The following is a 22,990-nucleotide window of genomic DNA, read 5'->3' as shown; positions in this document are numbered from 1 at the left end:
TCGCTTTCACACTTAAAGGGCCCATTCGATGCTCAGTTTTTTACTTTTTTGAGTTTTTAACCAGGTCATAATTGTTGTGTCTTCATTAAGTGATCAGGTTAGATGAGGTTCAACTTCATTGTCCTAAAAGGAAATTTGCCTCGGGGGTTTGCCAGGCCAAGGGTTGTTATTATGCACCGAATACACATTTACAGCAGCAATTCAAGTCAATACAATGAATTATGACAATGGGGCTATTCCCGCATAATTTTAATGAGGAATATGACTGTATCCAAAACAATGAGTGCAAGACATTAAGGCCCAAAATATTATTGCACACAAGTTTCATTAAAAGCACAATAAATAAGGCCCGACAACAAGGTGCTATCTGCGCTTTTTTTAATAAGAACAACCGATAAAGGAATAAAAGAGGTTTTTAATTGGATACTTTTGGCCCTCACAGCCCAATATTGCTTCCCTGGTAACAGAAGCTCATTATAGTGTTTCCCAACTAGGGGTACGGGGACCCCTGGGGGTACTCGACGATATAGCAGGGGTACTTGGAACAATTTCAGATTGAAAGAAAAGGGAAACTGAACATTATGTTTGATAAGAAAAGCTGTATTGTGCAGTCAAATGTGTAGTTTGGGGAGAATTTTAGGTTTATTTTCAACCTTAATACTTAAATAGCACTTTTAATTCAATATACACTGCAACATGATTGAGGTACGGGGTACATGGACTACCACGGGGGTCCACCAGACAAAACCACTGCACTACAGAACACATGAGAAGGCTCTTTGTGAATGTTTTTTTGAGGTTGTAGAGATTGTTTGTAAAGAATTGTTTTGCTGGCATTTCTGAACAACTTGTCTACACAGTTTTAGGACAGGACAGAAAGGGAGACGAACTAAGCTACCACGCCATAGGCTGTCCAGAGCACCATATTCAGTCCGTCTCCCGCACTGCTCCACTAGCTGATGTCATGAGGTGGTGTTCTTTCTCTCAAGGTTGTTTTTGCATCTGGTCATTTCAGCTCAATTAGCCTAATTTAAACCACTTTAGTGCAGTCTGCGGACCTTCTGATGACAACAACGCCACTTTGTTTGTCCAGTTTAGATGTCTAGTTTTACATTTTTTTTTACATGTCTAGTTTACACTTTCCCTAAACTTTACATTATATAATTTCAAAGAAGAAAATGGTGGCAATTATTATGTAGGAGGCATTAAAAGGCAGACATCTTTACGCACTCCAAAGTCAGTCCAATAATGTATACGGCACATTGTTAACATCGTGCTTCATATTGAATTAACCTTCAGCCCGTCAATGGATATGACAGCTATACAGTGCCATTAGCCAAAATGTATGGCCAAATAAATGCTCCACGCTTTTCCAAAGTTAGCCATAAAGTGCTTTATAATAGGACCTCCCTCCAATTCCAACGACAACATTTCATATCTGACAGAAAATCTATAGGTATAAATCACATTAGAGTGGCTCCTCTTCAGGCCGGGGGCTTTAATTATCAATCTATGTCTCTTTGCGGGGCATTAGAGAGGGTCTTGACCTTCTAACCAGCATCACAGCCGGGAGAAGACAGGATTCCTTTGAAATTGAACAAAAGTAACTTTAAACTGTCAGACAAATTCACTAGCTGTTTGTCTTTTAAAGCCTGTTTAATCTTATTAGATCATTTCAGCACTCAAACTGCCTCCAGAACTAGCTGTAAAGCGCTAAATAAAAATATAGAACATTGAAAACAGCTCCATATGGAGTGAAATATTTATATTCAGGCAATGCATTTTATACCTGGTATTGAGTAATAAAGTCATCATTTCAGTGCAGGTTTGGCCCAACGTCCTACTAAAACATATTACGTTTTTTTTCTTTCTTTTTTTTCAAAGGCTAAGCTGCGCGTCTGTTCTGGGTCTGCAGGACTAATCATCGGTGCTGTGTTCAGACTCATAACCATAAACAAACACTTCAGCACCTGTGTGGAGGCCTGCCCAAACAGCCCGGCCCTCTGTGCTGTAATGACTGCGCTCACAAGCCAAAGTCGGCCATGGGAGGAAAGGCTAAAGTCACAGGCTTATCCTTAGAATAACAGCCTCAAACACTGAACACATAAGTAGCACTATTAAAAAGGCGGCGGGGCTAGTAAGTGGAAAACAAATGTCAGTTTCGTGTGTCAGCTCATTTGGATTAAAATAAGTTGAATGTTTTTTTGTGGTAAATGTATGGTAACTCATTGACTGCAGCATCTTTCCAGGGACTACAGATGTCCCTGAATACTATACTGTCTTTACTTTCTACTCATGTTGTCACACTAAATTTTAAACATGTAAATCAGCATTTTAGAATTAATTATTTAAGTATTCAAATAAACTTCATGTATTTTAAAGTAATGAAAATAGTTGGAAGGGAAAGGTGGTTGCACTGTGGGTTACCTTTCTTTGAATTCTTTGAGTGAGATTTTGAAGCAGCCGATTTAGTGCCAAAAACGGTGCTGCCGTGAGCTTATTCAAACTGGCCTGGGACACTGGTTTGCTGACAGTGAGAGCGTTATGACTTGCGACACTGTAATCATGGGCCACACCTTCCATTACATGCACGGGCTGACAGGGTCGGCCGGAGCGGGCGCTGGGTTCTGCTGAACAGACAGCTCGGTGAAGACAAAATGATAATGGCTGGCATTAATCGAGTCAATTACACAGAGACATGTCTCCAACAATTCATCCACAGTTTAAATAAATAACTAAAGATGTGAGTTTGGTCGGGAAAATGGGCTTCTGGAGAAGACTGGAGAGAGAAAAAAGAATGTTTGTTGAACATCCCCCAGTCCCTCAAAATGGTTGATGGCACGCGAACTCTAAATGCAATTTTAATCCAAGAGAATAAAATGCTAAAACAACATCCACACTAAAGTGGTAGGTATTCTAAAATCTAACATCTATTCTCATATTTCCTATTCCTATTTTATTCCATGTACTTTGCAAACACGAAAAGGTTCAACGACCCGTGCTAGACTTATCCAATTAAGTAAGGGATTGAGTCAAGTCATGTACCAGTGTCAGCCTTATCTAAATGCTCCTCACTGTTGTCAGACGGCCCACTCCCTCCTCCTCAGTAAGTTGAGAGGGTTAACCAGTATAATGGGCCGGAGAATGGAGCCTCATTACAAGATATCAGCCCAATGTTTATCAATTAGAGTGACAGTGAAAGGGCGAATGGTGTTGCTGTGCCACAGGAAGCCTTCAACCACATGGGGACAAAATCGAGGTCTCGAGCTCTTCCCGGAGAACGGGAGGAGAAACAAAATCTGCAGAGATGTTATTAAAGCCCTTTATTTGCAATCTCTTGACACTGGTGGCACATCAGGAGTACACTCTCTCCAAGGCCGGCCTATCTCCCTCAAAGAATCTCCAATTTCTCACATCCGTCGACAAGCGCTCCCCGAGGGTTTCATTTACAAACCGGGCAAAGGAACTGTCCAAGCGAAGGCGAGACATCAGACTTGTCCTTGTCTGGTATCACAGAATGCAAATGTTCTACAAATAAATTCCTCCTGGAACACAATGGAGGTCTGGGGAGACAAGAGGATGAAATGAGAAAGGAGAATGGGGGTCGCTAAACAAAAAGAAGATGCTGAACCAGTCTACCAATTGGTTTCAAAGAGATTCTCCTGCACTTGATCTCTTGCCCTCGAGTTTTCAAATTGCAACATAAAATGTCACCGGGGGAATTCAGACAATGGGCCAGGGAAGGAAGGAGTCAAAGGGAGAGGAGGGAGAGAAAAATGAGGGCTTAAAAGTACAATGGCGAACAAAAGTCACCGAATGACAATGCCTGACAGCTACTTCAATTCTGAAATGATGCCCCTGTCAAGCCGGCTTCCCGAGTATTGATTTTTGCGTCTCTGGGAGCTCGGGAGGGGGAAAAAAAATATATAATCTAATCCAGTTGAAACCGATCCGCGCTGCTGGCATCGGCCCAGTGCGCACAGCCATCAAGGTTAACGCAGGCGCAACACTTATCAAAGTATCTCCCCTCGCTCCTCCCCTCGCGCCGTCTGCGGGGCCGTCTTTAATGGACTGGTCAGCCGGCCCGCCTGGCAGCCGCTCCATCTAGTCCACCCCTGCAATCCTCCCGGCTGGACCCAAACTGCGCCCGCCGCTCCTCGCATCCGTCTGGGAGGCACAATAACTTCCGCTCAGCCTCAAGGTCATGCCACGTGAAAAATCATAGGTGTTAAAAGTGTCCTCAGGTGAAAAATAGTCAAATGAAGAAAGGACATGACCGGATGAAAAATACCGCTTGTCTGTAATGAATGGTTCTCGGTGCTTGGATGTGGAAGAAAGTTGATCACTATTACGACGATTTTCCAGACTTTTCAACAAATTCCTTCCTTGGTTTCGCTCGCCTTCACAAAGAAAACCCCATAGCGTACGGTCAGGTGTTTAACTACATTAAATCACACTCAGATGAGCAAATTTATAGCATCAAATAATGTGTTTGCACAAAGGATTTCTCTCAAAGCGCCGTCTCCTTTTGGCTACAGACGGGGTGTCAAGAGTGAAACAAAGTGTGCTGTATAGTCATATATATTTGGGGGGGGGGGGGGGAGCTGGTCGCACATAATGACGGGGAGAGTGGAGGAAGTACCAGGGGACTTCATTACTCTGACAAGACACCAGGACGCAGGCTGCTGTTCCACCAGCCTCGGCAGCACACTCTTTTTATCATGATGGTCTTGGGAAGAACAACTCCAAGGTTAGGCTCGTCTGACAGCGAGCTATGACAAACTTCACTATTTCATATATAAGCCGGGCGTGGTTTGTTAAGTCTGCAACATTAACTTCAAACCACAACAAGGAAGTGAAGTGTGGATTTTGAAGCGACTTTGTACAGTTTTTTTTATTCCATATTACAAAGCCGTTCCCTCATCAAAACATACTGCAGCCATGTTTTGAGACTAAACTTCCGCCTTGCTCTCGTATTGCAGCGCAGGTTACGCCTCCTTTGCAGAGCAGCTAGAGGCAAAATACCACTGAAACATTGCTATATCCGTGCACCAGGAGAAGCAGCTGAGGAGTCTTTAGATAAGGGAGCGAGGGGAGGATGGCCTTAAAGGTGCACTATGCAACTTTTCACGTAAAACAAATAAGTTGATATTAGTGCGTATTTGAGTGACCCAACAGCGGTATGGGTGGTCAGTTTGGTGCCTTTCATCCCGGTGGCTCCGATGATGTTTCAAGATCAATTTTATTTAAGTTTTTTAAAGGAATGTGCATGTAACCATGGATACGGTTCAATCAGCAGTAAAAAAACAACTGATCTTGGAGGGGACTGGGATGCTAAGTTACTCGACAATCATCCGCTGGGTCACTGAAAGGTCAAATATCCACTAATATCAACTTTTTTTTTTCATAAAAAGTTGCATAGTGCACCTTTAAAGCGAGGGTCATGACAAACCGAAAACTAAAAATAGGACACTTTGAATAGGCTCTTTTAGACAAATATAGCCTTTCCTTACCAGCACAATGTAAGACACTGACCAAGAAATAAAAATGAAAGAGAGTTGGTCTTTGTATATTTAATAGTATTTTGGTAAAATGACGGAAATCAGCCACGCAACATACAGTGTGACAAGCGGCACCGGCCATGAAAAATCCCATAGCAGTTAACCTCGACCACGCGTCACACCTTGCTGACATACAGAACATTACAGTTTGGACACGGACATGACTTACTTCCACCGATTGTGGCAGCTATCAGTCCGAGCGTTAGAAATGACAGAGTGGAAATAGCCTCTGGGAGCTGGGAATGTGGCTGTGGGCCACACAAGACAGAGTGCCCCGTAAGATGTTATTACACACACATTTTCACAAAGCAAATCAGTGAGTCTGTTAAGTAAGTAAGGTTAAGAGCACAGTTAAATTAAAGGTCAAAGTGGCTGTAAGTAAAGTTCAAGAATTATTCACCCGGAGAGAGGAGCAACATGAGGAAGGCTGATCGATCTCAGTACTGTTTTGACAAGGATTGGGCACTTTTACATTTTTTCGATACCATACTTGACCATACTTAACCATGCTTTTCAATACTGATACTTAAATATTTGTCATCTAGAACCAGAAAACAAAGCAATAATGTTTTGGAAGATCTGCAAATGTACAGTATCGAGTTCATCTCCACTGTCAAGGAATGTGTGAAAAATGGGGTATAATTTGGGGGGAAATTGTGAGAAATTGTGGCAATAAATTGGGGGGAAATGCGGGAAATAGGAAAAATAATAATAAGTCATAAAAATTGAGGGGGAAAATTTGAAAAATTGGGGCAAAAATAAGAAAAAATTGTGTGAAAAAATTAGGAAAAAGAATAATTTATTTGAGCTGAAAGAACCAAGTCACTTTCTTTAATGTTGTCCCTGGACCAACAGCAACAAAACTAGGATCTATAGATAGAAGATTTATTTTTCGATATTTATTTTTTCAATACCGGTAGTACCTAAACTTTTTATCCGGTACCAGACTGGTGTTGTTTAATGATGCCCAGCCCTAGTTTTAACTGTTAGAATACCAAGCACATATTACAACCCAGCTCTAAAGCAGCCCCACAGTTATGTTGCTAGACGGTCTCCCCTGCCCTGTCTTTGCCATGTTGTCTGGAGCACACGTTCTCCACACAGCACTATGATAATGGAACATAATGAGTATCAGTTCAATGTTAATGTCATTAACGTGGGGCCAGGGACCGGATCGTTTTACAAGCTCAGCACTGGAGAGACAATGACGCCACGCACTAATTACCTGCAACCGTCTGGCTTTCAGGATCCCTCGCTCAATTCAATTACTCCGCATAAAGCTCCCTCAGACTCATGGGTGGAGTATCAAACCGAACAGCACCGGGGAGAGTGCGGAGGAATAAAAATGATTTGGGTCTCGCTCGCTCGCCCTTATCTGAACCTTCTTATCTGCCCTTGTGCCCCCGAGAACACCACATTTCATCCCTAATGAACAGCCCCATAAAAAGGCTGACTTCGATTTCTCTCTCCTCCACTCCGTTCCTCGGCCCGTCTTCCCCTCGCTGCTCGACGGAGAGATATCAGAGTCCATCATTTGCTGTGGTGGGCAACAGCATCCGATCTGCAGATCTCCTTCACATTAAGGATCCTATTAGATAGAGAACCCTAAAAGGTAATTGGATTTCCTCCTAGTTATCTTCATCTCTGTTTCACCCTAAGCCCAGTGTAATAACTTACTCTCTGGGCCACAGATAACTCAATTGTGTCCCACAGCGCGTCGGGCGAGTGAGGAGGCAGAGACACAGAGGAAGGGGAAGAGCATATGTTGTGTCTCTGAGGAGAAAGCTATCTAAATCAAAACGCTGCTCTATCACTGTCGACTCCAGGATATGAACTCTGACAAGCAGCAAACATAAATTTGTTTTTATGTATCCAATAATCTCTGCTGCTGTCTTGGGCTGGCACTTGAGGCTTCGGTTTGACTAAAGCAATTGCTCTTGAATGAAAACTAAGCTCAAATTGATTTTACTCCAAGGGTAGCCTCAGGTGTCTTTGAACTTCATGCCAGTGAGCCCTTTTTTCTGGTTTTGTTGCAGAACTATATTATCAAAATGACTGTAAAACCTTCCTACACAAATGCAAATGAATCGAATCACAATTTAAATGGCTGCAATTAAAACATCCCAGAAAGCAGCAGTCATTTTGGAAATATCATATCTTTGCAGCAGAGGTTTTTTTAATAACTGGTTTGTTTGAGTTTCCTGCTAACGGCAAAATATTCTTATTGATCAATCCTGCTAACCCCACACTTCAGACCTCGACAGAAATGTTCTGAAAAACAAACCTTTGTTAAATTAGTTTAGCATTTAGTGTGTTCAAAAATGTGCACCTACAAAATCAGAAAACATAACCATATATGATATAGCGTTAGCTCAAAGGTCTCTGTTATAGGCTAAGTCTTATCAAAAGTCAAATCTCAGTCTGTCACTTCAGTTGGGATTTCCAACCAGGCTTAGACATCACACTGATGTGATCGATGGGTTGATAACAGACAAAAACATCTGGATTATTGACAATTAGTTATTTTTTATATTGGAAATATATTGAACAGGCAACAGAAGGCAGAAAACATACGTGGTGTAGCCGGTTGCAAACTAAACATGCGCTTGAATGTGACACTGCATTTAACAAACTTCCAAAGGACCTAATTGTGACTTGACTTTGAATGTGCTTAATATGGTTATTCTCGGCCAGAAAACATCGAAATAAATGTTCCTATATACTGTGAGCTATTTTTGGGCTGGGCAAAAAAAATAGATTTGAATTAAAAATCGAGTTGGCAATCAAATCGATTCATATTTTCAGAAAAAAATAACTTCAAAAATCTTTGTTAAAAACTGCACACTAGTGACTTTTTGATTTTGGGGTTTGTTGATGCACTTAAACAAAAAACAATAAATATATATATTGAAAATATATTTAAAGCCACAACGTGTAGAATTGTAACCAAAAAATAAAACATGTGCTTTTGCTGTGAACGACTGAGCTCTCCTTAGACAGGACTGTAAAGAGCGGGTGTGTCTCCAGCTCGTCTCCATGGAGATGTGACTAAAGGCAGCAGAATTTGAGATTTAAACAGGTTAGGTTCTCATGCAAATCCATTCTTTGATTATCTGCAAAAAATAGTGTGTCGAACTGGTCATTGGGAGCATGTTTTGTATTGGTGGCAACAGTATAGCATCAAATCGAATCAATTCGTAAATCAAGTTTTTTTTTCATAAGAACACTGAAGATTTTTTCAGCCAGCTCTAGTAACTGTCCATCTCTGCCACATTTAACCAGTTTAAATACAACAAAAAGATTCCACTTCTCTCAAAAAGGTCAATGGCACTTTGTATTCTCCCGCAGTGTGATTTAAAATACAGCTTAAGAAATAAGTATACTCTTCTTTGTCTTCGTGTCTTTTATAAGAGACTTGCTATGAAAATATTTGAAAACAAACACGTTTTAACACTGTTAACCTGTAAAAGTGGCCCGGAGCTGCGAATGATTGGAGAGCGTCCACCCCCAGCCTCCGGGGGGATGTTTCATTGGCCTGTTATTTTTATAGTGGCTGGTGCAAAATGAAACTGTTGGAGCCGCCTCAAACTGGGCTTGTACGGAGGCAAAAATCAATACAGCAATATCAGAGCAAGACTTATCAGGGCTTCACTTCTTCTCCGGGGTCACCGAGGAGCAACTGCATTTAAGAGGGGAATTCAATTGCGAAACGCACTTCAGGGGCAAACAATGGATATCTGATTTGGTGAGATTGCAAAGGTAGAGCAACTTCCTAGATGACAGCGAGAAAATACAACTATTAAAAAGTTATAGCCTTTCATTAATTTACTCCTGCAGTAAATTGAGTATCAGCTGTACCATACGGAGGGGACAAACGCTCACAGGAAATGTAGGAGTAAAACAACAACAACAACAGCCATAACGACAACAACAAAAAAGCATCATGAAGTGTTCTGGAGACCCCAAAGTGGACCAAAACCATGATCACACAGACAATGGAGATGCATCAAAATGGGTCCAACAATTTGGCCTACATCAAGCTAATGCAGTGCTCCCAAAATAATTAAGCTGTACCATATGACAAACTGAAAATGCAACTTGACAGATTTCCCAAAATGTATATATACTTGCATATACTGCATTTGTACTGTATGGAAAGGTGATCAAGAAACATACTACAATAAATATTATATTAATGTAATAAATACAAATATTACAATTTAATTCAAGAAAAAAGTGTTACCATGAATTCTATTCACTTTTTTATGCCAAGTTTAATAAGGCCTTTAAAGCAGTACTAACTCATGCCCCTAGAGGCCCCTGCAGGTGTTGTAGCATGTTACATTTTTTAACTCATGAATTGTCCGTGAGAGTAAATACTACGCTGACAGAAAGACAAAGGGAGAGAGGGATATTGTACATCCAATTACACAATGGAGATAATTTTTTTCACTCAAACTTGGCTGTAAATACTGTTTAAGTGGTGCTAGCCCGCAGTTAGCTTTGCCTGTTAGCCCGTTAGCTTCTTCTTCGTGATTCCATTAGTGTGTATTGTTGCTTCTGACCCGGAGGCAGGAAAGATGAAACCCCCCCCCCCCAATCATCCCATTAACACTTGTATTACCCCCAGAGGTCCTACGAAATGATTTATTAAGGTAAACAGGTTACTTAGTAATACTTTAAAGGTTCAATATCAGCTTTTATTGCAACCATAAAGGCGAGGCAAGTTTATTTGAATTACTACTTATTGTACAAATTTAGGTCTGCAAAGTGCAAAATTCCAAAGACTTTATATTGAACGATATTGAAGTCACTTGCAATACTAATATTATTGCTATATTTCACTAAACCATTTTAAAATGATATCCTCCATCCATATGGAATCATAAGTAACTAGTTTTTAGGCAAATTGTGTCAAAACTTTAAAAAGCTTTTAAAAGTACCAAATAAATCTTTGACTAAAACTGAATTTTTACACATTTATAAGTTCAATTCATTGTTTGTTTTTTGGCTAAGCTTGCAAAAAAAATTTGTCAATCTCAGTCAGAAAACTTTAGTGATGTTTCAGTATATTGTGCATCCCTACAGTATGTTGCCCTGCTTAAAGGTAAAAGAGTATGGGTATGAGCATAAACAACCTTGAAATGTTTGGAAAAGCATGTTATGTACGTTGGATTTCATCATAGAGTTCTGCAGTCTACAGTAGTGTTCAAAAACCATACATCGGAGTGTAAAATATCTCAGGATTTCTAAGTAGCCCCAGATATTAGTATTTTAGTCAACATCACTGTACAGGGGTGAAAAAAAAGAGGCAAAAATCAAACCAGCACCTTCTCACTTTTACATGGGACTAGTGTTGCATAAATAGTGCTCGGGTTTACACGCACAGTCAGTTGCGTTCAGAGGCAGTGGGAGAAATCAACACTCCCCTGTGTTTTTTTAGTTGTGTATGCACTGCAGCGTATGTGTGTGTATGTGTGTGTATGTACATGTGTGTGCGCGCTCATGATTAGCTCAGGGTCGTGTTTGAAAAGTAAACATTTGTCCTCCAGCTCTGCACTGACAGCTCTGAAGCCTGACTGACACGTCCTGAGCCGGCGCTGGAGCTCCACTGCGTTCTCACTGACTCGTACCGCCTCCCTGTTTTCTCTACATATCCACTGACGGGGCACAAAAATATCACGCTCCGACCCGTGGCTATCAAAGCACTATCAAAGCAGGCTTCAAGCTCACAGAGGGGGGGGGGACTGTGTAGTTTATTATTCTAATCAGGGTGTTAGTGTATCACTTTACAGTCCCCCAATAACTGCTGCTCTGGAACAGTGTTTCTCAACAATAGGTAGAAAGACCCCAGGAAGTACTAAGGATTTAGTTCAGATGCATTCAAACTGCACTGTTCTGAATATTCATTTTCTGTAGGATCTCTTTGAAGAAGTTGACATACCATTTTCTAAATAAACACCTACATAATAAGTGCCACACATGTGCAAATTGTCAACAGTTTTGCGCATGTGTGAAAAGAACTTCAGCATAAAAGGGGTCACGAAAAATGCTGTGAACCATTGAACATTTCCAAAGTGGTAGAAACTGTTAAGGCTCACCTCAAACTCCGCGTGTTTGTGGATGTCTTCTGCTCTCTGTCGGCTGAGGATGAATTCGGCTTCATTGGCCACTCGAACCAGGTGATCCTTCATGGTGTGACTCAACAACCTGGAAAAGCACAGCACAAGCGGCGCCGTTTGCAATTTGCCTTTTAAGGGTAAATGCATTGATCAGTATTGTATTGTACATGCTACACTTAAGGCCATTTCAAACATCTGCTCCGCGCAGTCTGGGGAACTAGATACAGAACAGCTATGTAATACCCATAAAATACTAAAAAGGAGCCGTGCAAAATGAGCAGAAAATCTAATTTGCGGACCGGGACCAGAGGAGATCCGCGCTGTTACTGGGCGGTAGGTGCTAATTGACTTGTTAATGATATGCATCTGACAGGTAGGATCTTTGTGAGTCCACCTCCTCGGGCCTTATCGGCGTCAATGAAACATGTGCGTTTGTCGGGTCGTCCAAACCTCGGCGCGGCAGTAAAGGTCAGGACTGTGCAAAGTGGAACAATAACAGAGCAGAGGCCGGAGAGGAGTAAGAGGGGGGTGAGGGACTGTAAGGCTGGGGCTTCAGGGGCCAGGGGACCACTGTAACCTAAGCCTGCTGTTTCAGCGCAGGGCAGCAGGGGAGCGGAGGTGCTGGGGCCTCCGTAGCCTCTCTGGCCCTGTCCGGACCCCGCTATCAATAACAGCACTGCGGTTCTTCTTTACGAACCTATGACACACCAGTGGGATGTTTGGAGGAGCCTCTATGAGAACGCTATGGAGCTATATGTTACAGTGCCCCTATATCACGACAGCGTCAGAATGAGAAATTGTTTCTGTAAAGTAGTCAGATATTTAGAACTTTGAATACAGTTTGACTATATATTCTGTTCTTACTTTCAGTATATACGTTGCTGAATTGAATCAGATTAGGCATATGATTAAACCTGCATAGAAACATATTGCATCTGTTCGTATTATGCCATAAACTAGTGCATAAGACATAAGTTTTAGTGTGGATCATCAATGACACACACAATTAAAGAAATGTGTCTTCTCCATTTGACCTTCAAAGCCACAGGAACTCATCGCCAATCTTACAGCTAGGTTTGGAGATTTAGACTAGGAAGATTAACCTATTGTGCATGTTTTATAATTTGTTAAAGTGAATTGTAGGTTGATTTTACAGACAAAGAGGCGCAGACATGCACAGAAGACAGACATTTTCACGTGCCTAAGAAAATATAGTCATGGTGGAAACATTAAGTAAGTTTCCATGCTGAAACAAATGTCTAATGGGGTACAAGGTGCTCAGCATAAATCACCATAACTCTATGTGTAACCCGCCGTGACGTGAGGTATGTTTGCACAAGAGTCACCTCTTTAAAGTGAATTACAAACCCTGTCCTCCACAAAGAAACCAGAGAACTCCATCACCAGTCTCATTATCATTACTGTGGATTAGCGGAGCCTGGTTTAAAAGCTCGAGATCAATACTGGCACGTGAGTATGCTTTTGCATGAGAAATTAATACACTACGTTTTCTTCACACACACATTCAAATGGAGTAAAAAGTGAAAATAATAGATTATTAATTATCAGTTTGAATCGTCAATTAAATAAAACAATAAAAATACAAACAATAAAATGTGTGTATCGCTGCAAACCTCTGCAAAAATGCCGAAATGTTACTTAAGCAATTTATGCTTCAGTACTCTCTCAAGTTTTAATGTCCCTGGATGTAACAAATAAATACATTGTGAATGGAAATTTTGACTTGAAAAAAACAAATTTCAGATCTTGTGTTCGACAAAAAACACATAGTTTTCTAAAATCATGCAGCCCCCGTAACTGACCAAACCGAAGCTAATCTGAAATAGTAACAAAGACGTAAAGCATGTCCTAACATCTCTAGTTTCTTCAGGTCCCTGTGGAATAGAAACATATCGAATGCCCCCTAAACTCAAGGGTTTTTCCAATTTTCACTTTAACACTCCAATCATTGATCATTGTCCACAAAGCCAAATTGCCATCCCATCATGACAGCCAGAGGGAGGCTAGGGGCCCGAGAGGCTGTGTCGTGGTCCATGGTTAGTGATGCTCGGCTGAAGTACGAGAGATAACGACTTTATGAAGGAGTTTTCAGCGTTACATACCTGCCTTCGTTGACCAACTCGATAAAGGCGAGGCCTGCGTTCTTCTGGATGGAGTTCTGCCATTCCTATAAATCACAAAAAAGAAAAGCATGAGTAAACTGAGTTATATGGCCACCAGTAAAATATGTTACAAAAGATGGTAAATGTAGGAGCATGTGCTAGAAAAAAATCCCTCCAAAATAAAAACCAACAATATTTAAATATTACTTTGTCCCTAAAATAGATGTATGGCTGTCTACAAATCATACCTGAAGTATAGCATAAAGAAAACAAATTGGTTGGTTGGTATGCGTTGTCTCAAACAGGAGCTCAGCATAGAAGATGCTTATTGCTGTCAGAAAACATTCAATTAAAATAAGCTCACATCAGCCAGCCAATAATCACTTGTTCACCATCGTCACTTTGAGCCGACGGTCCACTGCCTCAAACAGTGGTCAGACATGAAAAGCCAGTGTTAAGAGAGCATTTATCACCAGTAAACACACCGATTTCCTCCCGCTTTTTGACTTGCGTTATGGTTCAAGGTGTCAGTCTAAACAACTCCAACCGCAGCCGTGCGCGACTTTAAATCCTCCAAGTGGAAGGGACAAGGCAAGAAGGAAACGCAGCGGTCATCGTCTCTCATGTTCTGTTCAATATTTCAACACCTCCAACACAAGCGTCAAAAGAATAATAAAGCAACAAGGTCATGGGGCCTGTCTGAACCTAGCAGTGCTCCCCCCCCTCCCGTGCTTCCTCTCCGGGGACTCGGAGAAATATGCATGAAAAGCATCAAAATTGCAAATACCGAAACTTTTAAATTGAAATAGTTTGGTCTGATTTAGTCAACTATAAAGGTTGAGAGGTCTGGGGGAAAAAAACAACAAAAAAACCCTGCTGTGGTTGGGTTCGCTTGGCGCCAATAAACTGTCAAAAATAACAGAGGTTTGAAAAGATGCAAAAACGTGTAATTTGCTGTCATCATGCCTCGCGCTGATAGGGGAAACTCTATGTTTATCTAGAGGCTGCCCTTTCAACAAACCAAGAAAGCTCACGGGGCCTAAAGAGTATCAACGCTACGAACAAGGAAGGAAAGATCGCCTTACATCTTTCAAAAACACATCCAAATTTATTCATGTGCATGACGACTTTCAAACTCTATACTACTTTTTTTTTTTTTCCCTCCTTTGAGAGCAAAAAAAAGTGCAGCCATCAGAAGCAATCATATCCCACTCCAATGCAAACCACTCTGGTGAAAACGCCTGCGTACTGTCACTCTGGAACTAAATGCGCGTCATACAGATAACCGCCTAACACTTAACCCCGCTCATAACTGCTTTTTGTCGTGTGGAGCCATATTGGCATTGACCGTGTTTACAATACATTCTAAATAAAGAGGGCACACGGGGAATAAAAGCCGGAGCCCAGAGTGGAAGTACTGTTTTGGAAGCCGAATGTTGGCATGGGGAGGATTTGCTTTTCTGGGAGGAAGTGTGTGTGAGTGCAGCCTTGGGGCCTGCTAGATGAGGCATACGCAGCAGTTGAAGGACATTTACCATGAGTGTAACCAAACCTGTGGCTGCGAGGATATTGCGGAGCGGGCCAAACCCGTGCGAGCTTGATTTCAAATAAACACCACAGGAAGTGAGGTTGTAAATAGAGCAGTGGTTCTAAGACAAGCAGAAATCCAGATGCATTAGACTTCACCTATGATTAAAACCCCAAATAAAGGAACTGAAATTGAATACTAAGCTTTTAAGATTTAGCTCGATTCTGTTTCTCAGGGTTACTAGGACACTATGGAAATGTGCATAGTGTAAAATTTAATTCATTTACATTTTCAGTGGGATTCAACAACCACAAAAATGGCATGAATGCATTGAATGCTTTATTTGTCATTATTCACAAGTACAATGAAAATTGTGTTTAATGTGTTGTTAAAATCATAACATGTACCACCACCACCACCACATGAAGAGACACCTTTAAACATGTTGTTTCTTCACTTGTGTTACTTAAATAAAGTGAAAAAGTAGTAACATGTAGTGGCCCACATGTATTAGTGTAAACATTGTGTTAACGGACCCCAAGGTTGTAAATTATTGTACACAATACAATTATAATTAACTATGAACTACGGTTTTCTGCATTGAATTTGCGTGGGGACCTTGATATTATCAATAGAAAAAAACGGAGCCCCAATAGAGCTGATGTAGATAAACCTTCAGAACACAAAAAATGTAGCTGAAAAAAAAAGTCCCGCAAAACAACATTTTCTTTTCAATTAGGGTTGTTCTAATACAGATACTGGTATCGGATTTTATGCCAGTACTACAGATTTTCCTGCTATCCGTAGCGTGAGAACCTAGACCCAAACCTATCCTATACCAAATGTTTCTTTTTTTTTTTTTTTTTTGAGGCAATGCAGACAATAAAACCTCTAATATTCACATTTGTGTTATCTGTTTTTTTCCCTACGTAGAATCAAGCAGCACAGACTGTTTAATATTGTATGCATAATGAGCCATGTACTATAGGTTTTGGCATATTTTTTAAAAGCTTCATTATTGTTTTTATTCACTTGCTGTGGTATCGGCGACTACTCCGAACCCAAGTATGGGATCAGATGGGAGAAACTGGTATTGGAACAACACTATTTGAAATAGTACTTATATTGTGTTGGGGTACCCCAAGTCAGTAAATTAGCCCCAGACATATTGTACAACATATAATAATATACTATGAACTATGTTTGAATTTGTGTGGCGACCTTGAGATTGTCAATAGAAAAAAAACGAACCTCTATACAGCTGATGTAAGGAAACCTTCAGTACTAAATTGGATGTGATGAACGATGCTGAGGCATTGGCATTTGGTGAACGTGGACAAAGGTGATAGCAAGACTAATGGTGTCATTATAGCCTAAGAAATGGCTCTTCTAGTTGAATTAAAAAAGCAATGACCCTGATCTGGGAGACATCTTATGGTGACAAAAAGGAATCGGGGACAGGTCAGTGATAGAATATTGGATTTTGTCTGCCCTGGTCAGCGGTGTCATGGCTTTTATGACCGCGATAGGGACAATGGCCAGTGTGCTCCTGATGAGAGGATACAACCAGCCATTTGTGACCCTTGAACTTTAACCTGACCTCCTAACAGATGATAGGACGGCGAGAGCACTGGTCTTAACATTGTAATGGCTAACTATATATTTCTTGCAACGACTCGACTGGGCAACTTAATTCTTCCTTTTAAGTAAGTGCACGCTACATTTTTATTTTGCAAATGTCCGTTCCAATTCAGAGTCGGTGGGACAGCCCTGTTTGGTCTCTGTTCCAAAGACGATGGCATTGAGTCTAAACACATGCCATGGACTTCCGTCATTACAGCTGATTATCCATAATCAACATCTAAATATACCACTGCCGCTGGTGAGAAAACGCAGACCTCCAGAGTAAAATCGCCTTTCAAACATCGGGCCCGCCACAACACAAGGAAAACATTCGACAACACAGCAGAAAGAAATGGTTCACTTCGCCCAGAATAATAAATAAGTCACTATTGCTTTTTGGTGGCATCAGTCATAATCACAAGTATTTGTTGATTTGCGGCTACGGGGAATACAACTTTTGATGACACACAAAAAAGCATTAATCAGCATGTCGGAAAGGTAGTGCAGGTAGTAAATGGCCTGAAAGCTACTGATTTTTCTCCAAAGCCAGATGTGTGACATTTCATTTTACACTCACCAGAAACTAGCAAATTTTAAATAATGCCAGATTAATTGTTGTAATGTTTTTTTCCCCCTAAAAACGTACAAAATTGTATAGGAGTATAATTGATTTTGCAGCATTGCGTCATATCATAATCAAAGGCATTTATTAAGAAAAGACATTATCTTTGCTAATTATTTTTGTCACTTGCTTGTACGGTTGTGTCTGCATATATGTGTGTGTATGTTCAGTATCTGGGTGCTTAGTGTATTTGTGTTTGCATGGCTCACAGTCACAACTCATAGAATATTTACTGATGTCCAAATATTTACTTTGCGAGGTCTCCGAGAGCTTCATGGTGTTACACTTTCCCGACTACAGTAAAACAAAGGGTGAAAAAACATGACCTAAGCCCCCAGCCCAAACAGGCAAAGCAAAACATGTCAGAGAGCTTACTGTACGCAGAATGTGAAAAGCACAAGCGAGTAAATATATGTATACAACTAGCACAAAGTCATGATAACAACTGCGTTTAAATGGCTGCAAGTTGGAGCAGAGCCCAAACCGTAATCATTTAGTGCTCACCAGTGGAATTCGATCAAATATATGTACGGTATGTCACACTCCAACTGCTTACTTCCAAAAGAGCAAGGCGATAAACTACAGAATGAACACATCACATCATACCCCAATTCTTTTTTCACATTCATGAAACATATTTTTGCTACATAATGCGAAATACTAAAATGTCTATTGTACATTACAGCACCTATGCTGCTCTAAACAAATGCAGCTCCAAGAATTTCCCCTCCAGATCAGCCAAGTTGCTGCAGCATGCTATAACCAGCGGGACAGCCAAGCCGGGACAGCATGGGGAGAAGCAAAAGCATTCCACAGCCTTATAACTTTGGACCTGTCAGGTACGAACACAGTACAAACACAGCAGCTGACAGGAAGACAGCTCCGGGGTCAGATAATTCATGTATTGTATGTACTCGATTATATATTTGGGTATAGAATAACCAGCTATTCTTGCACACTTAAAAAAAACATATTATTTCATTAGTTATACTGTAAAGTCAACAGGGTATATTTCATGTACTAGTCAATTACTGGACAGAATGATAAATATTTTTTCGTTTCAGAATCTGCATAAAGGAAGACAAATGTAGGGGAACAATGCGGAACCATTTTTAAGATAAGATATACAACTTTTCTTTCATTTCGCAACTAGCCAGGCCCACTTCTCATGACCCACTTGAAACCGGCCCACGGTAAAAACTGCTGGGAGCCAAATTAAAACTCGTTCCATTTTTTTCCTCAGTCTCCTGTCTGATTCTCCCCTCGCAGCGAGACTTCACTTCCTGTCAGGAAACCCCCCCCCACTCCCCCCCTGACCCCAGCCTGGCCACCGACAACACCCGACTCCGTGCTCCTTCCACTGGGATGCAGAGCTGGCAACGGCGGGGTGCCTGCAAAATTAAGTGCCAGTTGGTGTTGCCGTGTTTTCTCTGCGTCTCACAGGAGAGCACCTTCTCGGAGAATATACGGGGAGCGGCGTGGCTGTAAAAGGGCCAGTCCGAGGTGACTGGAGGCCGGACGGGGGGGGGAGAGGGACAAAAAACACTTTGATTTGCACTGATCTTGAACCCGGTGAGCCTGTTAAAGCGCACAGTGGGGTGCAGGTCTGACTGTGAGTAAAATGATGGGGAATGTATTTTTCTCCCCCCCCGGTTTTGGCACATTCCGCGGCACTTCTGCGCGCTCCCCGACCGGGTCGTACAACATGGAGCGCCCTTGATCTATCAAAGGCGGGCGCAGCAGTCGAGAAGAAATGCGACCGCGGACAGATGAAAATGACTGTTTAGCAAATCATTGTTCGGAATCTTTACTTGATAACATGCAATTATTCACAACATCAACTTTACTTAACTTTTAAACTGGTCATCTGGACTAGGTTATTTAGTATTTTTCTTGAGATGTACCCACAGATGTGAGCCACTGTTGTTTACTATGTGTGGCTAAAGCTACAGCTTTAGAGCAGCTCAAATGCGATGGCGTCTCTGCAAGATCTAAAAAGTCACAGAGGAACTATTCATATATCCTCATGCCTCTTTGATGTCTTTTGAGTGGAAGAACAACTTCGGCATGAACCAGGACAAAATTTGGGTTTAGCATGGTTCTACAGATACTAAAAAAACATTGACCTTATATGAGCAGACCAATACTGCTTTTATTTTTTCCCCCACATTTTTGCTAATTTTTTATTAATACTATTTGCCCTCATTTTCCCCCAATTTTCCGCTAGTTTTGCCCCATTTTCTTTATTTTTGCCACAATTTCTCACAATTTCACCCCATTTTTCCCCAATTTGTTGCCCATTTCTCACACATTTCTTGACATTGGAGATGATATTGTAAATTTGCAGACTCTCCACACATTATTGTTCCATTTTCTGGTTGTAGACGACAAATATTTTCATACAGGTAACGTAAAAAGTATTGTTCAGGTAGCGATATTGGAAACCAAGTATTGGTAAAGTACTGGTATTTAATTTTTTTACAGTACCAAGCCCTATGTGTAACTGATCATTTGTTCCTGTAACACGCCGAGTAACACTGGACGTAGGAAAACAAAAACATTTCCTAGCGCCGCCAATGGCGATCATGTTTTAACCGTAATTCAATAACAACACTACAATCCTGTTAATCCAATGACTTCACATTATCATACGTTTCCCTCAGACTAAAGTTAACCTGTTTAACAGATGGGAGAGTCTGCATGACTCAGTGGGAAGAAACAGCGACTTCCCCAAACACTTGGCTCGCTCTGACCTTTGGCCTCATGACCTGCGGGTTAGAGCTGAAGAGGAGCTCGAAGGCAAGTTTTAAACCCGGCAGTAAGGAGCAGGTCGCAAGTGTTTGATCTCTGTGTACCATGCAATCAATACAATCATTTGAGACCAGAGGGACGACAAGAGGGAAGAATTTGTTTCTTTTGCTCTCACATTTCAAGCCACTGAGTCGCCGTTTGCTTGAAATACGATATGATAGTGAAAGTTATGATGCAAAGTTAACAGGTTGTAGGAGAAAAATCCACTTCAAGATAGATCTTCTCAAAACCTGATCTCTCCTTTTCCATGATCTTCATTTCTGTTTGTTCTGCCACAAACTACACCAGCTGCTTTTTTTCTGTCTAGACTTCACCATCAACAAGCAAGTGCCCCCTCAACCTCGCAACTCTCCATCTTCCTTCCACTTCCACTCGGTGTACAGGATGCACTTCTGATAAACGGCAGAACGATGGATGGGCTGACAGAGGGGCAGGACAATAATGGCTGATCTACAGGACACAAATGCAGCTACTGAGGAGATTTATGGCCCGGCGTTTGACGGTCGCTGTCCGGTAGCCGATGAGATGATTCCTCAAAGCTCGGGCCCAGACGGCAACCCGAGCCCAACGGGAAGGGAGAAAAAAAAGCTCTTTCTCTCGTCTCCCGGAGTATTATTTATTAATCAGATGTTTTACGCGGAGGCCGCTTCAAGAAGTGTACCCAGGAAACGATGGGGCTGGCTGTAAATATGACGGAGATGGGGGGAAAAACAAGAGCGGGAGGGAGAGTGAAAATGTCAGGGTGAATCAGGAGCGGAGGAAGAAGGGAAGAGATGAGAACGGACATGCTTCTCCAGACCAGTCAGGCTCATGGAATATGCAACATGTACATGTAGAAGAAACAGGAGAAGGAAGCAGTGGAAGCAGTGGAAGCAGTGGAAGCAGTGGAAGCAGTGGAAGCAGTGGAAGCATGAGAAGCGCTTTGTTTACTTGCGAACAAAAGCATATATTTTCCTGTCAAAAATGAGAGGAGATATGTGTAGCAAATCTAGGCAAATTCACGACAAAATGCTCAGTTTAGGTTGCAGCCTGAACAACTATAGGCGACAGTGCAAATGCTCGACCTAAGCTTGAACAGAATGTCATGCTTTTCCGCACGTTCCTTTTTCCAGAGTCCATTTTTTACGGCAACAGTAGCCTATATGATCATTAATCCTCACTTTGTATATTCAGCAGTCCAAAACAAAATCAATATTTGGTCCAAGAACAAGGCCACACGCCGCCCCAGCAGTTAATGTCCGATTCAAAATGGTCCTTTAATTGGGAGCGCTGTTGTGTGAGAGCAGAAGCGATGGCGCTATCAAACAGCGGTTTACCATCCCCTCCTCAAAGCCAACGCTGATGCTGAGGCCAACGCGACGATCAGAACACTCCCTGATTAAAAACTGCTCTGTGGTCCCCAGTCCCCTGACCCCGCGGCCTGGCTCCACTCCATCTCAGAAGCAGCAGAAATTAATTAAAATTTCACACAGTCGCATCTTGTATGAGGCTGCAGCGGGGGGGAATCAATCAACATCATCTCCCTATTCCCTCCGGGTTTGCTCTGAAGCCAGGAGTCGCGTGACGGCTACACGGTTGTGACAGTGAACGGGAGCGGATCCAGTTAGCAGAGGCTAGCTTAGAGGCTGAGCTAAAAATTTGACTGTTGTTATAATCTCATTTGATCTATTAGTTAGTGATAATAATAGAAACGATAGGTTGAGGTGGGTGTGATTGCTGTTCATGTAACTTTTATAATTTAACAACTTTTTAAAATGGAAAATATTGGGAGGTAAAGATTTTATGTTGCTATATTGCATAATTGCCATATTTAATGTAATATGATTTTTTATATTTCACAAAACTACATTTTCTGAGCATGTTGCTTTGCTTTATATTGCTTCTTCTAAAAAAGTGATATTTTGCAGGTAATTTCGTGCAATGGTATCAATTCGAACTATTAAAGGATGCACCAATTCAATACTGGTATCGGATATTGGGTAATGGCTACAAATATCCGATACTGAACCGATACCTGTTTTGCCTGAACATTTTAAAAACACAACTTCCACCAACCAAATGAATATAGTATTCATAATGAATACAGGCGTATGTCATTTTGAAGCTTAGAACACAGAGAATTCAATCGTTGAGTTAGTTTAAACCTCTGCAAATGTATTTTTGATCACCGCGCAAAACCGTGGCTAGAAACAGCACGCTAATGCTAACGGGATCATGCTAACACTAACAAAAACAAATTAAGGCTGGGTCAAAAACTAAAATGGAAATACCTAAAGAAGCCTAATAAAATGGTCAAGTGTTTGTATTTTGGTATATGAAATGCTGTTAAATAATAACTTATCAAGCATACTTTCAATGCACAAGGTGTAATGATCGGATCACTTCAGCCTAACTGACAATTGATCTGTAACATCATAAGAAAAGACAAGACTTTATTGATTTCAAAATGGAGAAAGCAGCCACTTTTAAGAAAGACTCTTGGTATCGGTTAATATCAGATATCAGCAGATACTCAAACCCCCATTATCGGCATCGGAAGCAAAAAAAGCTGGATCGGTGCATCTCAAGTACTATTAAGTACTTGTCACTTATTTCAGTGG

General features: G+C 41.3%; 1 protein-coding gene across 15 annotated transcripts in view; it reads right to left on the bottom strand.

The window, feature by feature from the left end:
• The window catches only part of lrba (LPS-responsive vesicle trafficking, beach and anchor containing), a 462,623-nt gene that overhangs the window by 363,524 nt on the left and 76,109 nt on the right, over positions 1-22,990 (bottom strand). For all 15 annotated transcript variants that reach the window (XM_079552680.1, XM_079552675.1, XM_079552684.1 and 12 more), the window contains exons 34-35: positions 13,807-13,871; positions 11,663-11,771 (exon numbers count right to left, since the gene is read on the bottom strand). In XM_079552680.1, coding sequence (XP_079408806.1) covers positions 11,663-11,771; positions 13,807-13,871 — 174 coding nt within the window. The remainder of the gene's footprint in view (positions 1-11,662; positions 11,772-13,806; positions 13,872-22,990) is intronic.

The sequence above is a fragment of the Gobius niger genome (genome assembly GCF_951799975.1).
Source record: "Gobius niger genome assembly, chromosome: 3".
NCBI classification, from domain to species: domain Eukaryota; kingdom Metazoa; phylum Chordata; class Actinopteri; order Gobiiformes; family Gobiidae; genus Gobius; species Gobius niger.
The sequence above is the reverse complement of the archived record's forward strand: the minus strand, read 5'-3'. Positions and strand labels throughout refer to the sequence as shown.